Here is a 22,072-nt window from a genome sequence, read left to right on the forward strand (position 1 = left end):
GGATAGCGGGAGCGAATCCGAAACGGAGTGATCAACACAGTTTATACACTGTGATCAATGCGGCAGGAACCGTATGCTTATGGAACTACTGTCAATACAGTCCGTACCATATTCGGATGAACTGAGTAGGTTGGGATTTGCTTGTCGGTATTGGTTTTGGATGACGTCATTGTTGGTATCGCCACATAATATTTCTATATTTTTGGGTTAGCATTTAAAATTGACGGTTAACGGTACTCGCTATTTGTTTTTGTTTGATTTTATTGGTCACTGGTAATTGATTCAAACCACTTCCTCTTTCCTCTTATTCAATACGGCCAGTGAGAGTTGAATCGCTTTAGGATATGTACGTCATGTTACAGACGTTGACCAGCGATTGAAATCCGGAAGTAGGTTGCCCGCATCCGGGTCGCTCAAGTGGGTCAAGGTCAAATTAGGCCTACAGGAGAACATATTGCTGTCATTGGTATTTTTGTATTTGAAAATATCTCCATATCGCGTTTTTAAAAGTTCGATACTTGTCGCATTTGGATTGCATAAGCATCTGCGTTGTGGGTGTGTCGAGGTCAAAGGTTGCTGTCAAGGTCAAAGTACAGGAGAAAATTGCTGTCATTGGTATTTTCGTGTTTGGCAATAACCATTGCATTATATGAACCAAGTTTGATGCTTGTCGCTCTTGGGTTGAATAAATGTGGTCACGTGACCTATTAAAAAAGCTGCTGTTCTCGAAAATGTACAGTATAAAATTGCTGTCACGGTACTTTTGGTGAACTACGGTCCCTACCAAATGTCATGGTGCAATTAGTTTCCTTGTCGCTGTTGGGTTGAATAAGTGCATTTTTGGTGACCCGAAAAGGTCACCTGTAGGCCTAAGGTACAGGCTATGACCCGGCAGCAATCCCGACCTTCAGTCAGTGATGGACGATCAACCACCTCATGTAATGAAACCTTCTGTCTCTTTCCGGTTGAACAAATTTCGCTGGCTATCGGTCTAATAATGTACTCTTCAAATTCACGAAAGAGCTCCACACCATGGCTCATCAATTCAGTAATTACACGAGGGATTGTAATAGCATTTGTACGAGGTTAAAACCCATTTACACCTTCAAAAAAAATCTAAAATGATGGGATTATGAGAATGCAATCTCAGTATTATTTGGAAAAGAAAGTGAGAGGAGGGGGGGGGGGGATTCGGGATGTCAAAGAGGTGGGGAGGAGGGTTCGGGGGGGAGAGAGGGGGGTAATTTACCAAAAGTTTAAAGAATATCAGCAATTGTAAAGTTATGCTGAGATATTTTGTTTGCCAATCAATGGAAAGAACAAGATTTAAACACAGGAATGGTGAAAGGGAGAGCTCAGGAAGAACCTTTGCGCTTATCCAGACACCACCGATGACCTGCAGGTTTCTCAAAGCCCTCGCGACATTTACATGTTCTCCCTTGAAAAGGGAGGCAAGTATCAACCTCAATCTCGGTTCCTGTCGCACAAAGCATCACACCATGACATTGCAGTGAAGGTTGTACCATAACAGTCACAAGAAACAAACAAGAATATTCATTCAGGTTCTACTGGTTTTGATTAACAACATTGGAATCTCATGAGACTACAGGAGCTATCTACTGCAGGATAACTACTGTTGAGCAGGCCTTCCTTAGGTATACGTTATAGGAGAATACGTTATAGGAGAATAGGAGATAGGAGAATATGAGAGAAAAAATAGGAGAATATGCTGCATTTCCTGTCTGCTTATGAACATCAAGCATCCCCCCCCAGTATTGTTTTCACAAAGACAACTGTTAGGACCATCATATTCTATCCCTATGTTATACCCCTCATACCCATTGCTGCACTGTGTGTCCTTCTCACCTGAGAAGGTAAAGTTCTGTCCAGCCTCGACCATGCTTCATCGATGGGCACAGAAGGCATCGGTGACAATGTTAATATCATCACCCAAAATCCACCGAAACAGTTTTCTGGCCACCTCTTCTCTTTTGTTCCCCTTTTCTCCCGTTTATATGACCATCTTCCTGAGGCTGTTCAACCCCATCATCCCCCCTCTTCAACCCTACTAGGGCCTCAAGCTGGCAGTGTATTACCACCTCATGTGACCCCACCACTCCATCCGTATCCCAAAAAAAGATTTATTAGTAAAAAAAAAAAAAAAAAAAAAAATTATACCCCCATTTACACTACTTCAACTAAACTATAGGTTCTCAAAGTGGTCCGTACCACCCCCCAATGGGCGCTGGGAACTTTCAGGGGGGCACTCGAGAGGCCACAGGTGGTAGGGGGGCGATGGCAATGATTTGGGGGGCACTGGCGATTTAGAGGAGCAATGGCGATTTGGAGCGCTCATTGGGCTTCCTGCAGTCTGAACAGGTTACCCGGCGCCATTCGACAAATTGGCCATCCAATCAACGACCACATTCTTTCCCCCTTCGCATGGTTTTTATGATCACATATTCACTGATGTCGTGTCGGTATTTTCTTGTCCATACATGCTCACGCAACAAACATGATAGTGTATGACATCAGCGAAATACTATTGGCCGCCAATGCGGCCAATAGTACAACACTAATTTTTGTCACGTGGTGCCATTTCAACCAATCGGCTTGCAAGAATCTTTTTATGCGGGATATAATACACTCTATTCGTGCTGGACTATTCAATGTGCCTGGTTCAACTTTACAGCCTGGCCTTGCCAGCACAGACATTGGGCAAGGTATGAACAGTCAGTGTTAGCGCTGGTGTTAGTCTTTCGACATTTTGGCGTGTTGATTTCGTTATTCAAAAAAGCTTCACGTCCGGTCGGCTTCAAGATGTCGGCCTCAAAGAAAAGGTGTAGTCAGTATTCCGTTGAATACATCAAGTATGGATTCATTCCATCTCCGACGAACAAACAGTTACCAATGTGTTTGTTGTGTGGTATCACGCTGTCCAATGAAGCAATGAAACCGTCTCGACTGAGCGAGCACCTGAGTAAAAAGCACAGTGATAAGGCTCGTGCAGAGGTCAGCTATTTCCAATCGTTGAAAGAGAAATTTGAGAAGCGATCCACGGTAACAACGATGTTCAAAGCCAGCCAAAAGCTCATGGATAAAGAACTGGAAGCGTCGTATAAGCTGTCATTGCTCATCGCCAGATCTGGAAAACCGTATTCAATCGGTGAACAGTTGATCAAACCAGCTGTTGGGGAAGTGATTAAAAACCGTTATGGGCCAGGATCCGAATGCAGTTCTCTCGCCGATTGCGCTCAGCAATGATTCCTTGGCCAGGCGGATTGATGAAATGTCATCAGATGTAGAAGATAAGCTGTGTAGTGAGCTGAGAAGCACACACTTCGCCATCCAGCTGGATGAGTCCACTTTGCGTGACAGTGAAGCTCTGTTACTCTGCTACGTTCGCTTCATCCGTGATCAGGAAATGGTGGAAGAAATGTTGTTTGCCCGCTCTCTCCAGACCGATACGAAGGGTTCTTCCATCTTCCAAACGTTGGAGAAGTACTTTACTGATAAGAACATACCGATGAAGAACATTCTCGCTTGCGTGACGGATGGGGCAGCAGCGATGGTTGGCCGCCAGCGTGGTTTTATTGCGCTTCTGAAGAACCAGGTACCGTCCGTGTTCGCCATTCACTGTGTCGTGCACCGCCAGCATCTTGGAGCAAAAGCTCTCAGCACCAGACTGCATACATCACTTCAAACAGTAATCAAAGCAGTGAATAAAATCAAGGTGTCGTCTCTGCATGATCGGCTGTTTCGTCAGCTTTGCCAGGAGAACAATGAGGCATTCGAGCGGCTCCTGTTGCATACCGAAGTTCGATGGTTGGCCAATGGCGCTTGTTTGACCCGTTTCCATGCCCTCTTAACAGTGGTCGAGTTTCTGTCGGAAATTGATACGGAGCTATCGGAGAAAGTGAATGCGATTGAGCCTGATGTGGCTTACCTCACGGACATATTCAATATACTGAATGATGTCAACAAACAACTCCAGGGTGACCATATGACACTGATTAAAGCAAAGAAAGTGATCGGCGCGTTCGTAACCAAGGCGACTCTGCACAGGGAAACCCTGGGCCGCAGAGATATGTACCACTTTCCCCAGTTGGCAAAGGAAACTGCTGTTTCTGATGAAGAGCTGCTCATTTATTGCAATCACCTTGAGAAGATTCGTGGAGATATGGAGCAACGTTTCAGAGACATGCTAGAACTGTCGGTGCCAGCATGGGTGATCAACCCATTCAAATGTGACATTCAAGATATGAAGCGCGAATTACAGGACAAAATTATCAACCTCCACAATGATGATGAGGCGAAGGCAAGATTCTTGCAGCATGAATACGGCAAATTCTGGTTTCTGGAGCGGGGTGAAAACCCCGCAATGTGGACAGCGGCAGAACTGCTGCTGATGGCGTTCCCCACATCATACCTCATTGAAAGAGGGTTCAGCGCCGTGATGGTGCTGCTGACCAAGTATCGAAACCGCCTTGACATTACCAAGAGGGGCGATCTGCATCTCTACCTCACTGAGATTGAGCCAGACGTTCGTAATCTCGCAGCGAGTCACCAGGCCCACCCTTCACACTAACGGTATTTGGTTTGGGCCTGTGATAACAGATTCCCAGTTTGCCTCACCTGGACCTGTTCTGCTGAAACATTGTAGGTCGTGCAAAATAAAATAAAAAGTAAAGTAAAATAAAGTAAAATATTATTCAGAAAATATTTGGCTTCTGTTATTTTTGCTTCCTATCTCCATAAATTCTGGGTGTCCGACCACGAACGATAGGACAAGGGGGGCATTGGGCCGGTCCAAGAGGGCAGAAGGGGGCGGTAGTCCAAAAAACGTTGAGAACCACCGATTTACTAAACCAACGCTTTTCTTGCAGGTTGCAATGTTTCTTTCTTTCACCCTCTTTTCCTGTTCATCCATTCCCTTGCTTATTATATCCAACTTTGCCCCCAAAGGAGCCACTGTCAATTTGTGGCCTTTTCATTCTGTCACATCACTATTCCATGAGCTTCAATATTTCAAAAAAACAAAAAAAAACAAAAAAGGATTCCTCAGTGTAGAGAGAGAGAGAGAGAATTAGAGCTCTACAAGTAATCACCAGGGACCCCCCAACAAAAAGTGGGAATGTACAATGGTCACATGGTCACAAGTTCATATATACTATAAACAGTGCTGCTTATGCTTTGAGTTTAAGCCTTACAAGCAAAACAAAAGGTTCATATGAAAGGTGTGATTGGCGTTGAACTCAGAAAAGAGAGAAGATTAAGGCATTGCAAATAAATTCAACAACAGAGGATTAAACCCAGTCAAAATCAACAAATAAAACTCACAATGATTAATGTGATGTTGGAAAAAAAATTCAAACCCATATTTCTGCTTGAAAAGAAAAAAGTATAATCACCAAAATAACAAGCAATTTCTGCAACTGCAAGCTTCCTGGGAATGCATCAATGCCGGGACTTACCATTGTGGCAACCAGTACAGCGCTTGCATTTGGGATATTTATTCGGTGTGTCCAGGTATGTGTCGTTTTCACAGATGGCACAGTCAGAATTGCTCATATTTACTGTGCAAGATCTTTTTAAGTAATTCCCTGGTACGAGAAAATCACACAGTAGCATTGTATCAGCGCAGTAGCAAAACGAGTTACAAAGAAAAAGAACCACCTTTAGAGGCCATTTTTCCCCGCGTTGCAGTCAGAACAAAATCCATTCCAAACATAACTTTTGTTACTCCGTGAAGATAACAACAACATGCATTTTAAGGCCATTTTCCCTGCTAGAGCGGGGGTTAGCCTTGCGGTCCCCATGACGATCTTCTCCATTTTGCCCTATTTTCTGCATCTCTCCTTGTTAAGCCCCTTGCCCGCATTTCTTCTTCCACCATCTTTAGCCAAGTCTTTCTCGGTCTTCCCCGTCCTCTACTTCCTTCTACATTCATTTCCATCACTCTTCTCAACCAGTCACTTTCATCCCTCCTCAACACATGACCAAACCATCTCAACCTGTTCCTCTTCACAGCATCAATCACAGGCTCTATTCCCATCATCTTTCGCAATTCATCATTTGTCTTCCTCTCTCTCGCAACGATACTCCGCACACCCACCGAACCATTCGCATTTCCACCCTTTCCAGCCTTCGTTGCTGCTCTACGTTCATTACCCATGTCTCGCACCCATAAATCATAATACTTCTCACACATGCAGCATACACCTTTCCCTTCAGCTTCAACGACACTCCCCTCCCCATCAGCACGCCACTCAGTTCCCGAAACTTCTTCCATGCACATCTCACTCTAGCAACCGTTGCCGAGTCTGATCCACCTTCTCCATAATAACATGGCCCTTCCTGCCACTCCTGTACGGTGTGAGTGCACTAATTGCCTGAAACCATACCCAGGACTCCCCATGGAGAATATTTCATTGCTAGCTCTGTCATAGGTCACATGGTATGGCAGCCATATTGGATTAAAAAAAATTGGACATCATTTTCTCCAAAACTGCCCAACGGAAAAAAAGAAACTCGTCATATGTCATCAACTCCCAATGGGCTATATAGGTTGATAATGATGATGTCATCGGTTAAGTGGCATTCCAACCATTAATTGATTGAATTGAAATCCTTGTCTGAAAAATCTGGAAAAGTTATTGTTATTGTCCCATGGCTGCTAACCTCAAAAGAGTTCCACTTTATAGATGAAAAAGTAAAGTTTAGTTAAACTTTTTTTTAAAACATCCTAATATTTTCACAATTACCTCCGCCACCAAAGATGGATGGAGGTTATGTTTTCACCCCTGTCTGTTTGTCTGTGAGCAGGATATCTCAAAGTTGTGGACAGATTCAGACAAAATTTTGGTGGACAGGTTGGGTATGTGACATGGACGGTGAAGATTAGATTTAGGTGAAGATCTGGATTTGGATACTAGAATTATTTAGTTGATAACTTCACCATTGAGACAACAACAACAACAACAACAAGAACAACAACAACAACATGCATTTTAAAGGCCATTTTCCCTCTGGGGTATATATCCTCTCTGGGGTGTATACGTTACAGTATATTACACCCAGGTTTCTTGCCTCAGGATAGTGTTAACTCAGGCAATCAAAAAAAAATCATTACCTCACAGCTCAGCTTACATTCTCTAATCTGTCTCATTAACCTTGTGCAGTGTGTGTATCGTGTTCCCATGTGAATGAATAAAATTACACAGATAAGATTCATTGCGTTTCTCAACAGGGGATTTATTTTATATTTGTGACCCCAGTTTTGTCATGTGTCCCTCTTTCTTCCATCCTTCCGCTCTCTGTAGTAATAAACCTTTTGTTCATAAAAACCTGAACGTGGTCATTCGAGGTACCAGACTTTTCCATTAAGGGCAAGTGAATAGGATAAAAAAAATTGGTAACAGGCCGATTGGGAAATGCACATTTAACGCGCATAGGAGGCCGTTCAAAATTTACGTAATGCTATTTTATTTTTTAGGGTGGCACGTATGAGCTTGATTAAAACTTACTAATAATGTAACCCTCGACCCAAAGGAAGCCAATGGAAATCTGACACAACAAAGCTGCACAATGTATATATTAACCAGCAGAGGCCTACAAGCCTAATGTGTTAGGCCCACTGGAAACCAAGATGGCGGCCATATCATTTTGTCTCGGTGCTGTGATGGGTGGAGTCAAGTGACAGAGGTGGGTGTTCTGGCAGCTGTCCGACCGAAAAATGCACATTTCAAAAATTGACCCCAAACAGGAACCCCAACAACAACAGCAACGAGAATCTGTTGTAGACCTGCGAGATATCGCAGGGAAAAACCACTTTCAAAAAAACCAAAAAAACAACAACAAAAAACCAAGAGTTAAACTTGATCCATGAATTGACTCGACCAATTAATCAATGACGCAAGAGACTCACCAGCAGGGCACACGCGACAGCAAATATTTGCTTCTTCCTGCCAGAAGAAATCATCAGGGCAAATGGGTCGATTGTCAGTCGGGGCAGTTTCAACGCCTACCTGTAATAAAAAGGCAACATGATCAAAAAAACACAGCGAATGACTACAGAGTAAACAAAATGATTTTTTATGGTAATACTGCATTAGATGTTGGATTCAGATATTTGTACTTTTTAAGCAGCGTGCACATGTATATACAGCAGCAAACAAGTTTGCTGCTTAAAAAATAATAATCTCTATTATAATAGGCTACGGTGATTCTGTCTGTCTGTCTGTCTGTCTGTCCGGGGGTGTGGCTTACTCCGTTTGCAGAGTAGCTCCACCCATTCTTGGAGAGGCTTCATGTAAACAAATATCCACCATTTTATTACCTCGAATAGCTTTGAGGCCTGTTTAGTTAGGCCCGTGCTGTCTTTCTCTCTCACACATGTTTATTTCAACTCAAATTCGATATATCATTTAATTTTTAACAGTCGCTAACATAGTTTTAGACTCGGTTGAAAAAAACCGGGAAGAGAATCCCATGAAAGTTTCCGTTTATAGAACGAAATGAAGTCTATATTGCAGAGTAGCTCCACCAATTGAATTCTCAAAGGCCTGTAAAATAAAGCCCATTCATTGAGTCACCCTCACGATTTTATCTCGAATTCACCATCTGATTTAATTTTTATCGATGGTTTTAGACTCGTTTAGTCAGAAATAATTGAGAACATTCACGCACACACGGGAAAATGCAGATATATATATTTTTAAATCGCGCCACGATGATACACGAAAATACACCGCCTAAAATAACAGTCGGGGAAAATGTCGACAAATATTTAAAATTCGCTTTTTCTTTTCCGTTAAGATATATTACTTTTACTTTTGATGACAGTCATCACAAAAACGACATATATTTCTTTGTTCTTATTTCATTCAACATTATTATCCGGAAGTAAAATATGTTTCAGGAAATTACTGATATGAGAGATATTTCTTCGTTTTTTTATTTATTAGTTATGTGCGCATACACTTTAAATAGGTTTATTTGAAATCTTTAATTTTCACAATGTAATTTACTTGCCATTTGTCATTTGATGATTACGAGACACTTCCTCTTGAGGATCGTGGACAATTCATGCATTGCGTGGAAACTTCCATTTCAAAAATGAATGAGACGGTCGATGAAGAACGCAGACTTGAACAGGATGCAGCAAGAAAACGAATGAGACGAGCGAACGAGTCCGTCGACGAACGTCAATGCAGACTTGAACATGATGCAGCGAGAAAAAGAACGAGATGGGAGAACCGCACAGGATGCTGCTGCAACAACGATGAGGAGGGTTGGAGAGGACTGAGGAGCGAGGGGTTGGAGAGGAGTTAGAGGTTGGAGAGTGAGGCGCTAGGGGTTGGAGAGTGAGGAGCTAGGGGTTGGGGAGTGAGGAGCTGGAGAGCGAGGAGCGAGGGGTTGGGGAGCGAGGGGTTGGAGAGCGAGGAGCTAGGGGTTGGAGAGCGAGGAGCTAGGGATTGGAGAGCGAGGAGCGAGGGGTTGGAGAGTGAGGAGCGAGGGGTTGGAGAGTGAGGACCGATTGGAGCGGAGAGTGAGGGCCGATTGGAGGAGAGTGAGGAGCGATTGGAGAGGAGTGTGAGGAGGTATTGGAGGGGAGTGAGGAGGTATTGGAGGGGAGTGAGGAGGTATTGGAGGGGAGTGTGAGGAGGTATTGGAGGGGAGTGTGAGGAGGTATTGGAGGGGAGTGTGAGGAGGTATTGGAGGGGAGTGTGAGGAGGTATTGGAGGGGAGTGTGAGGAGGTATTGGAGGGGAGTGTGAGGAGGTATTGGAGGGGAGTGTGAGGAGGTATTGGAGGGGAGTGTGAGGAGATATTGGAGGGGAGTGTGAGGAGGTATTGGAGGGAAGTGTGAGGAGGTATTGGAGGGAAGTGTGAGGAGGTATTGGAGGGAAGTGTGAGGAGGTATTGGAGGGAAGTGTGAGGAGGTATTGGAGGGAAGTGTGAGAGGTATTGGAGGGAAGTGTGAGGAGGGAATTGGAGGGGAGTGTGAGGAGGTATTGGAGGGGAGTGTGAGGAGGTATTGGAGGGGAGTGTGAGGAGGAGTGGGATTGGAGAGGCATGAGGGTTGAGAGAGGAGAGTGTCAGGTGGAGAGGGGTGAGGGGCACATATTATGTGAAATAAATAAATTGTGTTCATTACACTATTTCTGGATCTGATGAATTGCCAGTAACCATTTTGTAAAATTTAATGTGCAGCATCTAAATCAAGATGTCCAAATGTCACACACGTCCATGCCCGTGGGATTCCCACGGGTGACCCCACTAGTATCTATATATTTGTTGTTGTTCTCCTCTTCCCTTTATAAGGGGTGAGGTCTGATGGCACCAAGCTCCTGCCCTGCCTTGACCACAATACTCCTCCACTCCCCCCTGTCCTCAACCAACTCTCTCTACTCTTCAACCACCCCCACCTTCCTGATATCCTTCTTCACCCAATCCTTACATCTCAACCGTGGTCCACCTATTTTCCTCCTACCTTGTTCCCTCAACCTATCAACTGTCTTTGCCATTCTCTCTTCCCCCATCCACACCAAATGTATAGCCCATCTCAGCCGGCATTTCACCAATCACCCCGTCAAGCTCATCTGCACACCAATCCCCTCCCTCAGTTCATCCACTCTCCATCTAGGTCATGGGCTACTATAGCTGCCCATGTACCCCCTTCACTATCCCACCCCATCCCCCAAACCTCGAACACTATATTTTTCTGATGCCCTGTTGTATCCTGAACATGAAATAAAATGTTAACATTGCATTAATTGGGACGAACTTGTCATTTTAGATCAATATTTAGAGGTACCCTCAAAACACGACAATGGTCGATTCACGTCACACTCAATTTCCACGTTTCATACTTTAATAATTTGCGTGGTCATTAGAGCAGTAATACATACAAATGAGGTACCAAATGAAAGCTTAGCTTCTGCTGCTTCTTCTGAAATCAATTTTATCATGTTACAGAAATATATCATGTGAGTTATTGGACTACATATGCCTGCATCCCGTGTACATATCCGACACATCACAAAAATGATCAAATTTCCACATTTACTTTTATTTGAAGTGCATATGTGCAACTACATTCATGCAAGTCTTATATTAAAAGAAACTGTGTCCACATACCTAACATTTGATACCACAACTACGATTTCAAAAATGCCATTATGAAGTTCAAAAATGGCATTCGCCAATAGAAGAAAGCAAAAATGGCATTTTTTACTTCTTCCAAAGTAAATTGCTCTCTCTCATGCACAGATTTATCCCATCTCGTCTTCAGTTGTCATACCCTTCCTCCCATCCATGGTACACGGAATCTTGTGGTGAGGCTGTTGCCCAGAAACAACTTGCCTTCGTCTCCTGGAAAGCAAATCCAACGGAAGGAAATCTCATTTCCTTTCACAAAGCCCGAAACAAGTGTGTGTCCACCCTCAGGAGAGCCAGGAAACAATATCTCTCCGTTCTCAAGACCGAACTCCCTTATCTGTCTCCCTCTTCCAAATCCTGGTGGCGTCTGGTCAAATCCGTTTCTGGTGTTTGTTCCCCCTCCATCCCCTCCCTTACCTCAAACGGCTACACAGCTGACTCCGCACGTGAAAAAGCTGAATGCCTCAACTCTGTGTTTGCCTCTAAATCTTGTGTCCCAAACCCATCCCTCTCTGTACCCACCATATCCAGTCGTACCCTGCTGCTCCTGGACTCCGTGTCCTTTCCTCCTGACAAGGTGGAAAAGTTTCTGTCAACCCTCGACTCTGATTCTGCAACTGGACCCGACGGCATCAGCCCACTGGTCCTAAAATCCTGCTCTGCTGCTCTATCTCACCCTCTCTCTGTTCTCTTCACCCTCTCTTTTGCTCAACGTCAACTGCCATCTGCTTGGAAAATCAGCCAACATCACCGCTTTGCACAAAAAAGGTGCAAAAACAGATCCTAGCAACTACAGACCAATCAGCCTTCTCCCAATTATCAGCAAAGTCATGGATTCCATCATTGCTTCGGATATGAAATCTTTCCTCTTCTCCAATGGCTTAATCTCTGATCATCAATTTGGTTTCAGACCAGGTCACTCTACTCTGGACATGCTGCGTCTGCTGTCTCAACAATGGATGGAGGTCCTCAATGCCAAACAGGAAATTAGAGCTGTCTCCCTCGACATATCACGTGCCTTCGACACGGTCTGGCACCCCGCTCTGCTCACCAAACTCTCCTCCTTTGGTATCCATGGAAATCTCCACGCATGGCTGGCGGACTTCCTCTCTAGTCGTCGTCAACGTGTGGCCCTGAATGGGTTTCTCTCATCTTCTCTTCCTGTTCAGGCTGGAGTTCCCCAAGGCAGTGTTCTGGGCCCCGTGCTTTTTCTGGTCTTAATCAATGATCTCTCTGACTCTCTTGAAAATCCTCTCTATCTCTTTGCTGATGACTCCACTCTCTGCCGCTCCATTCCTCTTCCCTCAGAACGGCAGTCTGCAGCCTCCTCACTCTCTGAAGACTTGGACAAAATCACAGACTGGTCAAACAAGTGGAACATGTCTTTCAATCCTGACAAATCTCACACTCTTACTATGTCTCTCCGAAAAGATCGACTGGACAACCCTCCCATCTACTTTCTCAACAATCCTCTCCAAGAAGTTCTGTCGCTCAAGCTTTTGGGTCTCACTATCTGCCATGATCTTTCTTGGGAAAACCACATTTCCAAGGTGGCCTCCAAAGCCAGTCGCCGACTGTGCATCCTCCGTCGTGCGAAGTCCTTCCTTGGCACACCTGAGCTCCTCACCACATACAAGGCTTTCATCCGCAGCTCAATGGAATACTGTTCTCCCCTATGGGCCGGTGCTCCTGCCTCACACCTAGCTCGGCTTCACGCTGTTGAAACCAAAGCTTTCAGAATTATTGGAATCTCCCGCGATGAAGCCATCTCTGAGGGCCTTTCACTCACTCACCGCAGGCAGGTAGGTGGTCTTTCTGTCTTCTACCGACTCCTCTCCGGCCTTGCACCCCCAGCTCTCTCTGTGCTCTGTCCCCCAAATATTCCTACAGGTCGCACAAGATCTGCCAGCAACCCTCTGATGGTTAAATTGCCGAAATCTCGGCTCTCTGCTCACCTAAACTCTTTCATTCCTCTTTTCTCCCGCCTCTGGAACAAACTCCCTCACTCCCTTCAATCCCACTCCTCCCTCCAGGTCTTTAAAACAGCTGTTCACCACCATCTCTTATCTTCCCCCATCCAAAACCTTGATCTTTTCTACCCCTGCTAATTCACCCCAGATCCACCTTGTTTGAAATTCCAACTTCTTTCCTGGAAGTCCTGGCAGTGTCCATATGTTTTATACCTCTCCCACCGCCCCCTTCCCCCCCCCCCCCCCCAAAGCCCTCGCCCTCTCTCAGATCTCTCGATGTCTCCATGTCTCTCGGTCCCTGCTCTCAAATGTTGTGTTTGTGTCCTTCCCCCTCTCCCCATCTTGTCTACCGCTCCCGATGTTATATGTTTTATGTGTCGGTTGGTCTTTCTGTGTGATTAATGTTCGCTCTTTCACGAGCCTCGATCTTGTATACAAAAAAAAAAAGAAAAAAAAAGAGGGTTGGAGTCAGGAAAGGCATCCGGCCATAAAAACATTGCCTCAAAAAGAGAACCATGACAATTACAACTACATATGGGCAGGGTACAGCCCGAAGTGGAGATCGGTTTCTGAGGTTTGGGACATGGAATGTAGGGACAATGACAGGGAGATCAGGAGAAGTGGTGGAAGTATTGATCAGAAGAAGAGTGGACATATGTTGTGTGCAAGAGACGAGATGGAAGGGAAGTGGTGTGAGAATGGTGAAGGGTAGGCAGGGACAGAAATACAAGTTTGTATGGCAAGGGTGCCCGGAGGGCGTGAATGGTGTTGGTGTCCTGTTTTCTGAGGGGTTTGTAGACAGTGTGGTGAGTGTGACGAGGGTGAGTGATAGGTTGATGATGGTGAAAATGATGATTGGAAAGCTCTTGGTGAACGTCATCTCGGGATATGCTCCGCAGGTTGGTCGGAGCGATGAAGAGAAGGACAAGTTCTGGTGTGAGATAGCGTAGCTGATGGAAAACGTGAAAGACGAGGAAGTTGTTGTGGTAGGAGGAGACCTAAAGGGACATGTGGGAAGGAGCATGGACGGTTTTGAGGGAGTTCATGGGGGTTAAGGATATGGTGTGAGAAATGGAGAAGGTGAAAGGATTTTGGAGTTTGCTGATGGAGCTGATTTGTTATACTCAGTTCCAGAAAGAGGATAATAAGCTTGTTGCATACACGTCAGGTGGGTCGACGACAACCGTTGACTACCTGACGGTGCGTAGGCGAGATAGGGGGCACCTCCGGGACACAAAGGTGATCCCGGGGGAGGAGGCCGTTTCACAGCACCACTTGGATGTCTGCGACATAAGGGTGAAAGGTGCGAGAAGAGCTCGGCGGGTGAAGTACCAACCGAGAATGAAGGTGTGGAGGGTGAAAGAGGTGACAGTAAGGGAGGCATTAAAAGAGAGGCTGAGTAGGGTAGAGGCTGATGTGGTTGAGCTTGAACGTGGTTGGATGTCAATGAAAGACAGTCTGTTGGGAGCCGTTGGTGAGGTATGTGGATGGACAAAAGGACCACCGAGGCACTCGGAAACATGGTGGTGGGATGAGGAAGTTGGAAAGAGGATTGACGAGAAGAGGAAGAAGTTCAAGGAGTGGCAGAAGGCGAAAGGTACGGGAGCAGAAAAAGCAGAGCATGAAAGTTATAAGGCAGCCAAGAAGGCTGCAAAGAAAGAGGTAGCAACGGCGCAGGAGGCATGTAGGAAAATGTTCGGAGAAAGCTTGGATTCGGAAGAGGGTCAGAGAGCGGTATTCAGGATTGCAAAGCAGATAGCGAAAGAGAGGTGTGATGTGATGGGGGTGAGTTGCTTGAAGGATGAAGTGGGACAAATCGTTGTGGATCCAGATGGAATTAAAGGAAGATGGAAGAGATATATGGAAATATTGTTGAATGCAGAGAATGAATGGGATGGCAACATAGAGAGTAACCCAGTTTTAGGACGGGCAGAGAAGATAACTGAGAAGGAAGTTGAGGAAGCGATAAAAGCAATGAAGAGTAGAAAAGCGGGAGGGCCGACGGGAGTTGTGGGAGATATGTTGAAGGCAGCAGGAAGTTGGGGGTGTGAAGAGAATCACAGAGATCTGTAATCTGGTGGTGAAAGAAGGCCGCATTCCAGTGGATTGGGAACTGAGTACCCTCGTCCCTCTATACAAGGGGAAAGGTGACCCTCTGGAGTGTGGCTCGCACCGAGCGATAAAGTTATTGGAGCATGGAATGAAGGTATTGGAAAGGGTGTTCGAGAGGAGGATAAGGAAGAAGGTGAAGATCGACGAAATGCAGTTTGGATTTATGCCAGGAAGAGGAACGACAGACACGCTCTTTATTGTGAGGTAGTTGCAGGAGAAGTACATGGAGAAGAGGAAGAAGTTGTTTCTTGGGTTTGTTGATCTGGAGAAAGCATTCGATAGGGTTCCACGCAAAGTATTGACATGGGCATTGAGGAAGTTAGGAGTGGAGGAATGGTTGATCAGAGTAGTGATGGCAATGTACAAAAGAGCGCGCACAGCTGTAAGGACGAAGGACGGGAAGTGGTGAGTTTGAGGTGAAGGTGGGAGTGCATCAGGGGTCGGTACAAAGTCCACTACTATTCGTAGCTGTGATGGAGGTGCTGGCTCAGAACGTAAAGGAGGGTTTACTGTGGGGGTTGTTGTATGCAGATGATCTGGTGTTGATTGCGGCAAGTATGGATGGACTGAAGGAAATGATGAACAAGTGAAAGGAATGTATAGAGACAAAATGTCTGAAGGTGAATATAGGAAAGACGAAGGTGATGGCAAGTGGTAAAGCATGTGGTGAGGTGGAAAGAACTGGGAAGTGGCCATGTGCTGTGTGCAGGAAGGGTGTCGGAGTGAACTCCATTCAATGTACAATGTGCGCTGAGTGGGTTCATCAAAAATGTAGTGGATCTGAGAGGGTCATTAACCAGTGTGGCAGCTACATTCAAGTGTAAGGTGTGCACAGAGGGAGCTGCAGATGGAGGAAATGTTGAGTTGGATCTTGGAGACGGCGTGAAGCTGGAAGGTGTGAAAAACATTTTGCTACCTCGGAGACATGCTGAATGGAGAAGGTGGATCAGACTCGGCAACGGTTGCAAGAGTGAGATGTGCATGGAAGACGTTTCGGGAACTGAGTGGCATGCTGATGAGGAGGGGAGTGTCGTTGAAGCTGAAGGGAAAGGTGTATGCTGCTGCGTGTGAGAAGTGTTATGATTTATGGGAGCGAGACATGAGTAATGAACGTAGAGCAGCAACGAAGGCTGGAAAGGGTGGAAATGCAAATGGTTTGGTGGATGTGCGGAGTATCGTTGAGAGAGAGGAAGACAAATGATGAATTGCGAAAGATGATGGGAATAGAGCCTGTGATGGATGCTGTGAAGAGAAACAGGTTGAGATGGTTTGGTCATGTGTTGAGGAAGGATGAAAGTGACTGTTTTTTTTTTGTTTTTTTTTGTATACTGAATCGAGGCTCGTAAAGAGCTAACATTTATCTCACAAACAAATCAACCAGACAAACAAAACATATAAAAAGAGGGAGCGGAAGACAAGATGGGGAGAGATGGGGAAGCACACAAACACAACATCCAAGAGCAGGGAGATGCATGGAAGGGAGAGGGCCTGGGGGGAGGAGGCATGGGAAGGGGGGGGTGGGGGGAGGGAGAAGTACAAAACACAAGAACACCAAGGACTTCCAGGACAGAAGTTGGTATTTCAAAAAAGTGGAATTGGGGTGAAATTAGCGGGGGTAGAAAAGATCAAGGTTTTGGATGGGGGAAGATAAGAGATGGTGGTGAACAGCTGTTTTAAAGACCTGGAGGGTGTAGTGGGATTGAAGAGAGTGAGGGAGTTTGTTCCAGAGGCGGGAGAAAAGAGGAATGAAGGAGTGAAGGTGAGCAGAGAGTCTTGATTTTGGCAGTTTAACCATAAGAGGGTTGCAGGCAGATCTTGTGCGACCTGTAGGAATATTTGCGGGACAGAGCCCAGAGAGAGCCTGGGGGGCAAGGCCAGAGAGGAGTCGGTAGAAGACGGAAAGACCACCAACCTGCCTGCGGTGAGAGGCCCTTGGAGTTAGCTTCATCGCAGGAGATTCCAATGATTCTGAATGCTTTGGTTTCAACAGCGTGAAGACGCTGTTGGTTTTGAAGAGTGATGGAAATTAATGTAGAAGGAAGTAGAGGACGGGGAAGACCGAGAAAGACTTGGCTAAAGATGGTGGAAGAAGAAATGCGGGCAAGGGGTTAACAAGGAGAGATGCAGAAAATAGGGCAAAATGGAGAAGTTTGTCATGGGGACCGCAAGGCTAACCCCCGCTCTAGCAGGGAAAATGGCCTTTAAATGCATGTTGTTGTTTTTGTATTGAGGGCATATATAAAGTTTCATTAAAAATGTCTTAAAACGTGCCCGTAATTGCATTTTTTGGGACAACTTTTGACCCCGCCTTAGATGGCAAGGCCAAAAATGATATTGCTCTCTCATGTTGTGGTGATCAAAATCTGCTAACAACATGGCTAAGGCAGAGCAACAACTACTAAGTTTGGTGAATTTCTGCACAACCGTTTAGGAGATAGTGCGACGGATGGACAGACAGGCGGAGCCAATTACAATATCCCCCACCCCACCTCCTTTTCTTTAGCATGGGGATAAATAAGACGTGAAAAGAGGACACAAATAACAACAACAACAACAACAACTACATCTATCTATAATTCCAGCAATCTCTGTGTGTGTGTGTGTCTGTGTGTGTGTATGCGACCGCTCTTTCTCGACAACTACCGGTCCGATATACTTGAAACTTGCCAGGTATATTGCTGGGGACCCGAGGATGTGCCTTTTCAAGGTTTCATATTAATCCGACAAGTAGTTACCGAGCTATGTCCAAAAAACGATTCAACCAATCAGAGAGCAGCGAGCTATCACGTGTGCCGAACGTGGCGAACAGACTCTGCCTCGGACGGCACATTTGAGAGCGTATTCATTTATTTCACGTTGGCAAACTATGTTGGCGCTATGTTGGCGTTAAACTATGTTTTAAAACTAATTAAAACTACTTTGCGATTCATCGTAACTGCGATTCGTAACTGCCGTTCGCTTTGGCTTTGCGAATGGACCAAACCATTTCATGTAAATAGAGGGGGGGGGGGATTGTCACCGTACTCGCAAGCCGTTCGCTTTGGCTTTGCGAATGGACCAAACCATTTCATGTAAATAGAGGGGGGGGGGATATAATTTTAGATATATATATATAGTACGGGCATGCCCTAGTATTATAAAAGATCCATTTTTCTCATGTTGTAGAAATGGGGTTCTTTTTGGAAATTTACCGCTATTAATGCAGTGTCTTTTACACCACCTGATTTAGCATGTTACATTCGTTATTTGTGCCTGTTGTTTGTGTCCTTCATAACATCCTTAAAACAGTAAGTTTCCTGTTTGGAATTTAATTTTGTATGACTGCCAGACTGGCAGAAAGAGTGAAGAAATTATCTCGCTCTATTCTGCGAATGCGCATTTGGGGCAAATTCAGAGCCAAAATAGACAAAGTAGACAGACAGACCGAAGTGAACCAATTACTTAACCCCTCTTATCGCTTTGCGTGTTCAGGGTAAAAATCTAAAACAAAGTTTGTCTGTGCAGGTAGTCACAACTACACAACAGTCACAAACAACTTTTGGTAATCACAACAAACTTCCTGTCATAGCCACTGTGGGTTGTGACGAGGCGATATCATGTGGTTCATTTAACATATTGGAGGAAATTAGAGATAACATGGTGGATGACATAGCAGACGTGCGTAATAACAGCACTCTGCCAAGTGAAATGAGAATTTACCAATAATGAGCACTCTGGCCCAACGAGTTTGGCTTGCAGGACTTATCAAGAATGGTATGCATGCAGTTGCTCAACTCTCCCCACACGGAGAGTGAACGATTGCCAGCAACAGGCCGACAGAGGCGGTTGTAAGATAACATCACCGATTGAGCCCAAAAACAACTGAGCTACAAATGCCACGTTTCAGCTTAGTTTCACCTTTATCATGATGGATACTGTACACTCGTCAATACCAATTACTGTTAAAAATCTGTAGATAGAATAGATTTTGGAATGTATATTCGTAGAACAAATTTGTAACCAAACTAATCTTATTTTGCCAAAATTGTACCAAATACATTTTGCGGTCAGCCATTGACCTAATCGAGTACACTTGGTATGGAAAAAATTACACTATCGGAGCGAAACATCAAAATTGTTTTTGCATAAACGTGGTAAAAAAACGAGGCATAAAGGATGTCGGTTGTGACAATCCCACTTGTTATGGAATATAACGAAACAAGGACTCTAAACAATGGAAATAAGCGGCAATGACCCAACCGAATCCTTTATTGAAACAGTCAAGCCTGAAGCAGTGTTAAAGGGTGAAAGGGGGGGAGGAGGGTGATGAGTATGAGTGAGTTAAAGACGAAGCAGCAAGAAGCAGAGCAGGTGGGGGGGAGGGGTGGGGGTTGAGGGGGGCGGAGGAAGACCAGCACAAAGCAGGGTGGGGGAACACGGAGGGGGAGGGTGGGGGAACACGGAGGGGGAGGGTGGGGGAACACGAAACGGGAGGGTGGGGGAACACGAAACGGGAGGGTGGGGGAACACGAAACGGGAGGGTGGGGGAACACGAAACGGGAGGGTGGGGGAACACGAAACGGGAGGGTGGGGGAACACGAAACGGGAGGGTGGGGGAACACGAAACGGGAGGGTGGGGGAACACGAAACGGGAGGGTGGGGGACACGAAACGGGAGGGTGGGGGACACGAAACGGGAGGGAGGGGGACACGAAGCGGGAGGGAGGGCGACACGAAGCGGGAGGGAGGGCGACACGAAACGGGAGGGTGGGGGACACGAAGCGGGAGGGAGGGCGACACGAAGCGGGAGGGAGGGCGACACGAAGCGGGAGGGAGGGCGACACGAAGCGGGAGGGAGGGCGACACGAAGCGGGAGGGAGGGGGAACACGAAACGGGAGGGTGGGGGACACGAAGCGGGAGGGAGGGGGACCACGAAACGGGAGGGTGGGGACCACGAAACGGGAGGGTGGGGACCACGAAACGGGAGGGTGGGGACCACGAAACGGGAGGGTGGGGAACACGAAACGGGAGGGTGGGGAACACGAAGCGGGAGGGTGGGGGACACGAAGCGGGAGGGTGGGGGGACACGAAGCGGGAGGGTGGGGGGACACGAAGCGGGAGGGAGGGCGACACGAAGCGGGAGGGAGGGCGACACGAAGCGGGAGGGAGGGCGACACGAAGCGGGAGGGAGGGCGACACGAAGCGGGAGGATGGGGGAACACGAAACGGGAGGGTGGGGGACACGAAACGGGAGGGTGGGGGACACGAAGCGGGAGGGAGGGCGACACGAAGCGGGAGGGAGGGCGACACGAAGCGGGAGGGAGGGCGACACGAAGCGGGAGGGAGGGCGACACGAAGCGGGAGGGAGGGCGACACGAAGCGGGAGGGAGGGCGACACGAAGCGGGAGGGAGGGCGACACGAAGCGGGAGGGAGGGCGACACGAAGCGGGAGGGAGGGCGACACGAAGCGGGAGGGAGGGCGACACGAAGCGGGAGGGAGGGCGACACGAAGCGGGAGGGAGGGCGACACGAAGCGGGAGGGAGGGCGACACGAAGCGGGAGGGAGGGCGACACGAAGCGGGAGGGAGGGCGATACGAAGCGGGAGGGAGGGCGACACGAAGCGGGAGGGAGGGCGACACGAAGCGGGAGGGAGGGCGACACGAAGCGGGAGGGAGGGCGACACGAAGCGGGAGGGAGGGCGACACGAAGCGGGAGGGTGGGGGGACACGAAGCGGGAGGGTGGGGCGACACGAAGCGGGAGGGAGGACGACACGAAGCGGGAGGGAGGGCGACACGAAGCGGGAGGGAGGGCGACACGAAGCGGGAGGGAGAAGACACGAAGCGGGAGGATGGGGGACACGAAGATCGTACTTACTTACTTGGATTAAGTTGGCCATGGAGGCTGGAAGCGATGCTTATTTTCCCCTCGTTACTGCGCTGATGCATGTTTTACATGATTTATTCCGTGACCAAACCTCTGTAGTGTGATGGACTCCTGCCCGACTTCGGCCATTCAAAATTCACATCAACATCAAGCACAGAATAAACACGGCCATTCATTTGGCTCTAATCTTCGTAAACACAAAAACACACTCACCAGAGAAAAGGCTGCGAAAATGGCAATGACAATCTTCATAAACATTGCACGGTTACCGGCTGACTACTGACTGCCTGACCTGAAAGCAAAAACGGAAACTCCCTTCACGTCATACTCATACGTCACTTCCGGGTTGTTTCAAGGTATCTCAAATATACAAAATTACAAATATTAATCTACTATATCAAACTAATTTATACAGATATTCTGAGGATAATACTCAATAGTGATTCCGATTACATCAATAGTGAGTAAATTCGTGTTTGTCAACTACACCGTCATGACGGCACCATGATTGGTTTGATTTATTGAGGGGGATATATTATCAACTGCAGACTTTCTGGGGCTGGTCATAATGCTGATAATCAGGAAAAACTTGCATTCTCTATACTATACTAAAAAGATGGAATCATGGGAATCCCAACGTTGATTGGGTGAGTGATGGTGAAGCCGAGCAGCGGCCATGTTGTGACCCCCAAAAGGTGGTAAATTTTTTACAAGTTTCCCCTAAACGTAGGTTTTCCGATGTTTTTTTGATGAAATTCATTCGAATTTTATATTCATTTCGGTGGCAATGACTCATTTTTGAGATAGGATACCCCATCCCAATCATCAAACATAGGGGCAATACCCCTGGCGCTCACCTGGTAGGATATTAAAACAGTATACTGCACTGACTAAAGGTATTTTGAACCAATTCCAATGGTTGTAAGAAGACAGGGCAGCATCTAGAATCATACTAATATAATCA

At 46.5% G+C, this 22,072-nt stretch overlaps 1 protein-coding gene across 2 annotated transcripts in view; it reads right to left on the reverse strand.

Annotated features, from left to right (window-relative positions):
* The window catches only part of LOC137435258 (uncharacterized), a 42,918-nt gene extending 21,468 nt beyond the window's left edge, over window positions 1-21,450 (reverse strand). For both annotated transcript variants that reach the window (XR_013624550.1, XM_078784495.1), the window contains exons 1-4: window positions 21,322-21,450; window positions 7,928-8,027; window positions 5,475-5,603; window positions 1,367-1,477 (exon numbers count right to left, since the gene is read on the reverse strand). Coding sequence is in view for 1 of the 2 variants with exons in the window: in XM_078784495.1 (XP_078640621.1) it covers window positions 1,367-1,477; window positions 5,475-5,603; window positions 7,928-8,027; window positions 21,322-21,366 (385 nt within the window). In the remaining variant the exon portion in view is untranslated. The remainder of the gene's footprint in view (window positions 1-1,366; window positions 1,478-5,474; window positions 5,604-7,927; window positions 8,028-21,321) is intronic.
* Window positions 21,451-22,072: the final 622 nt, after the last annotated feature.

The sequence above is a fragment of the Myxine glutinosa genome, chromosome 9 (assembly GCF_964187855.1).
Source record: "Myxine glutinosa chromosome 9, kmMyxGlut1.1, whole genome shotgun sequence".
Taxonomy (NCBI): domain Eukaryota; kingdom Metazoa; phylum Chordata; class Myxini; order Myxiniformes; family Myxinidae; genus Myxine; species Myxine glutinosa.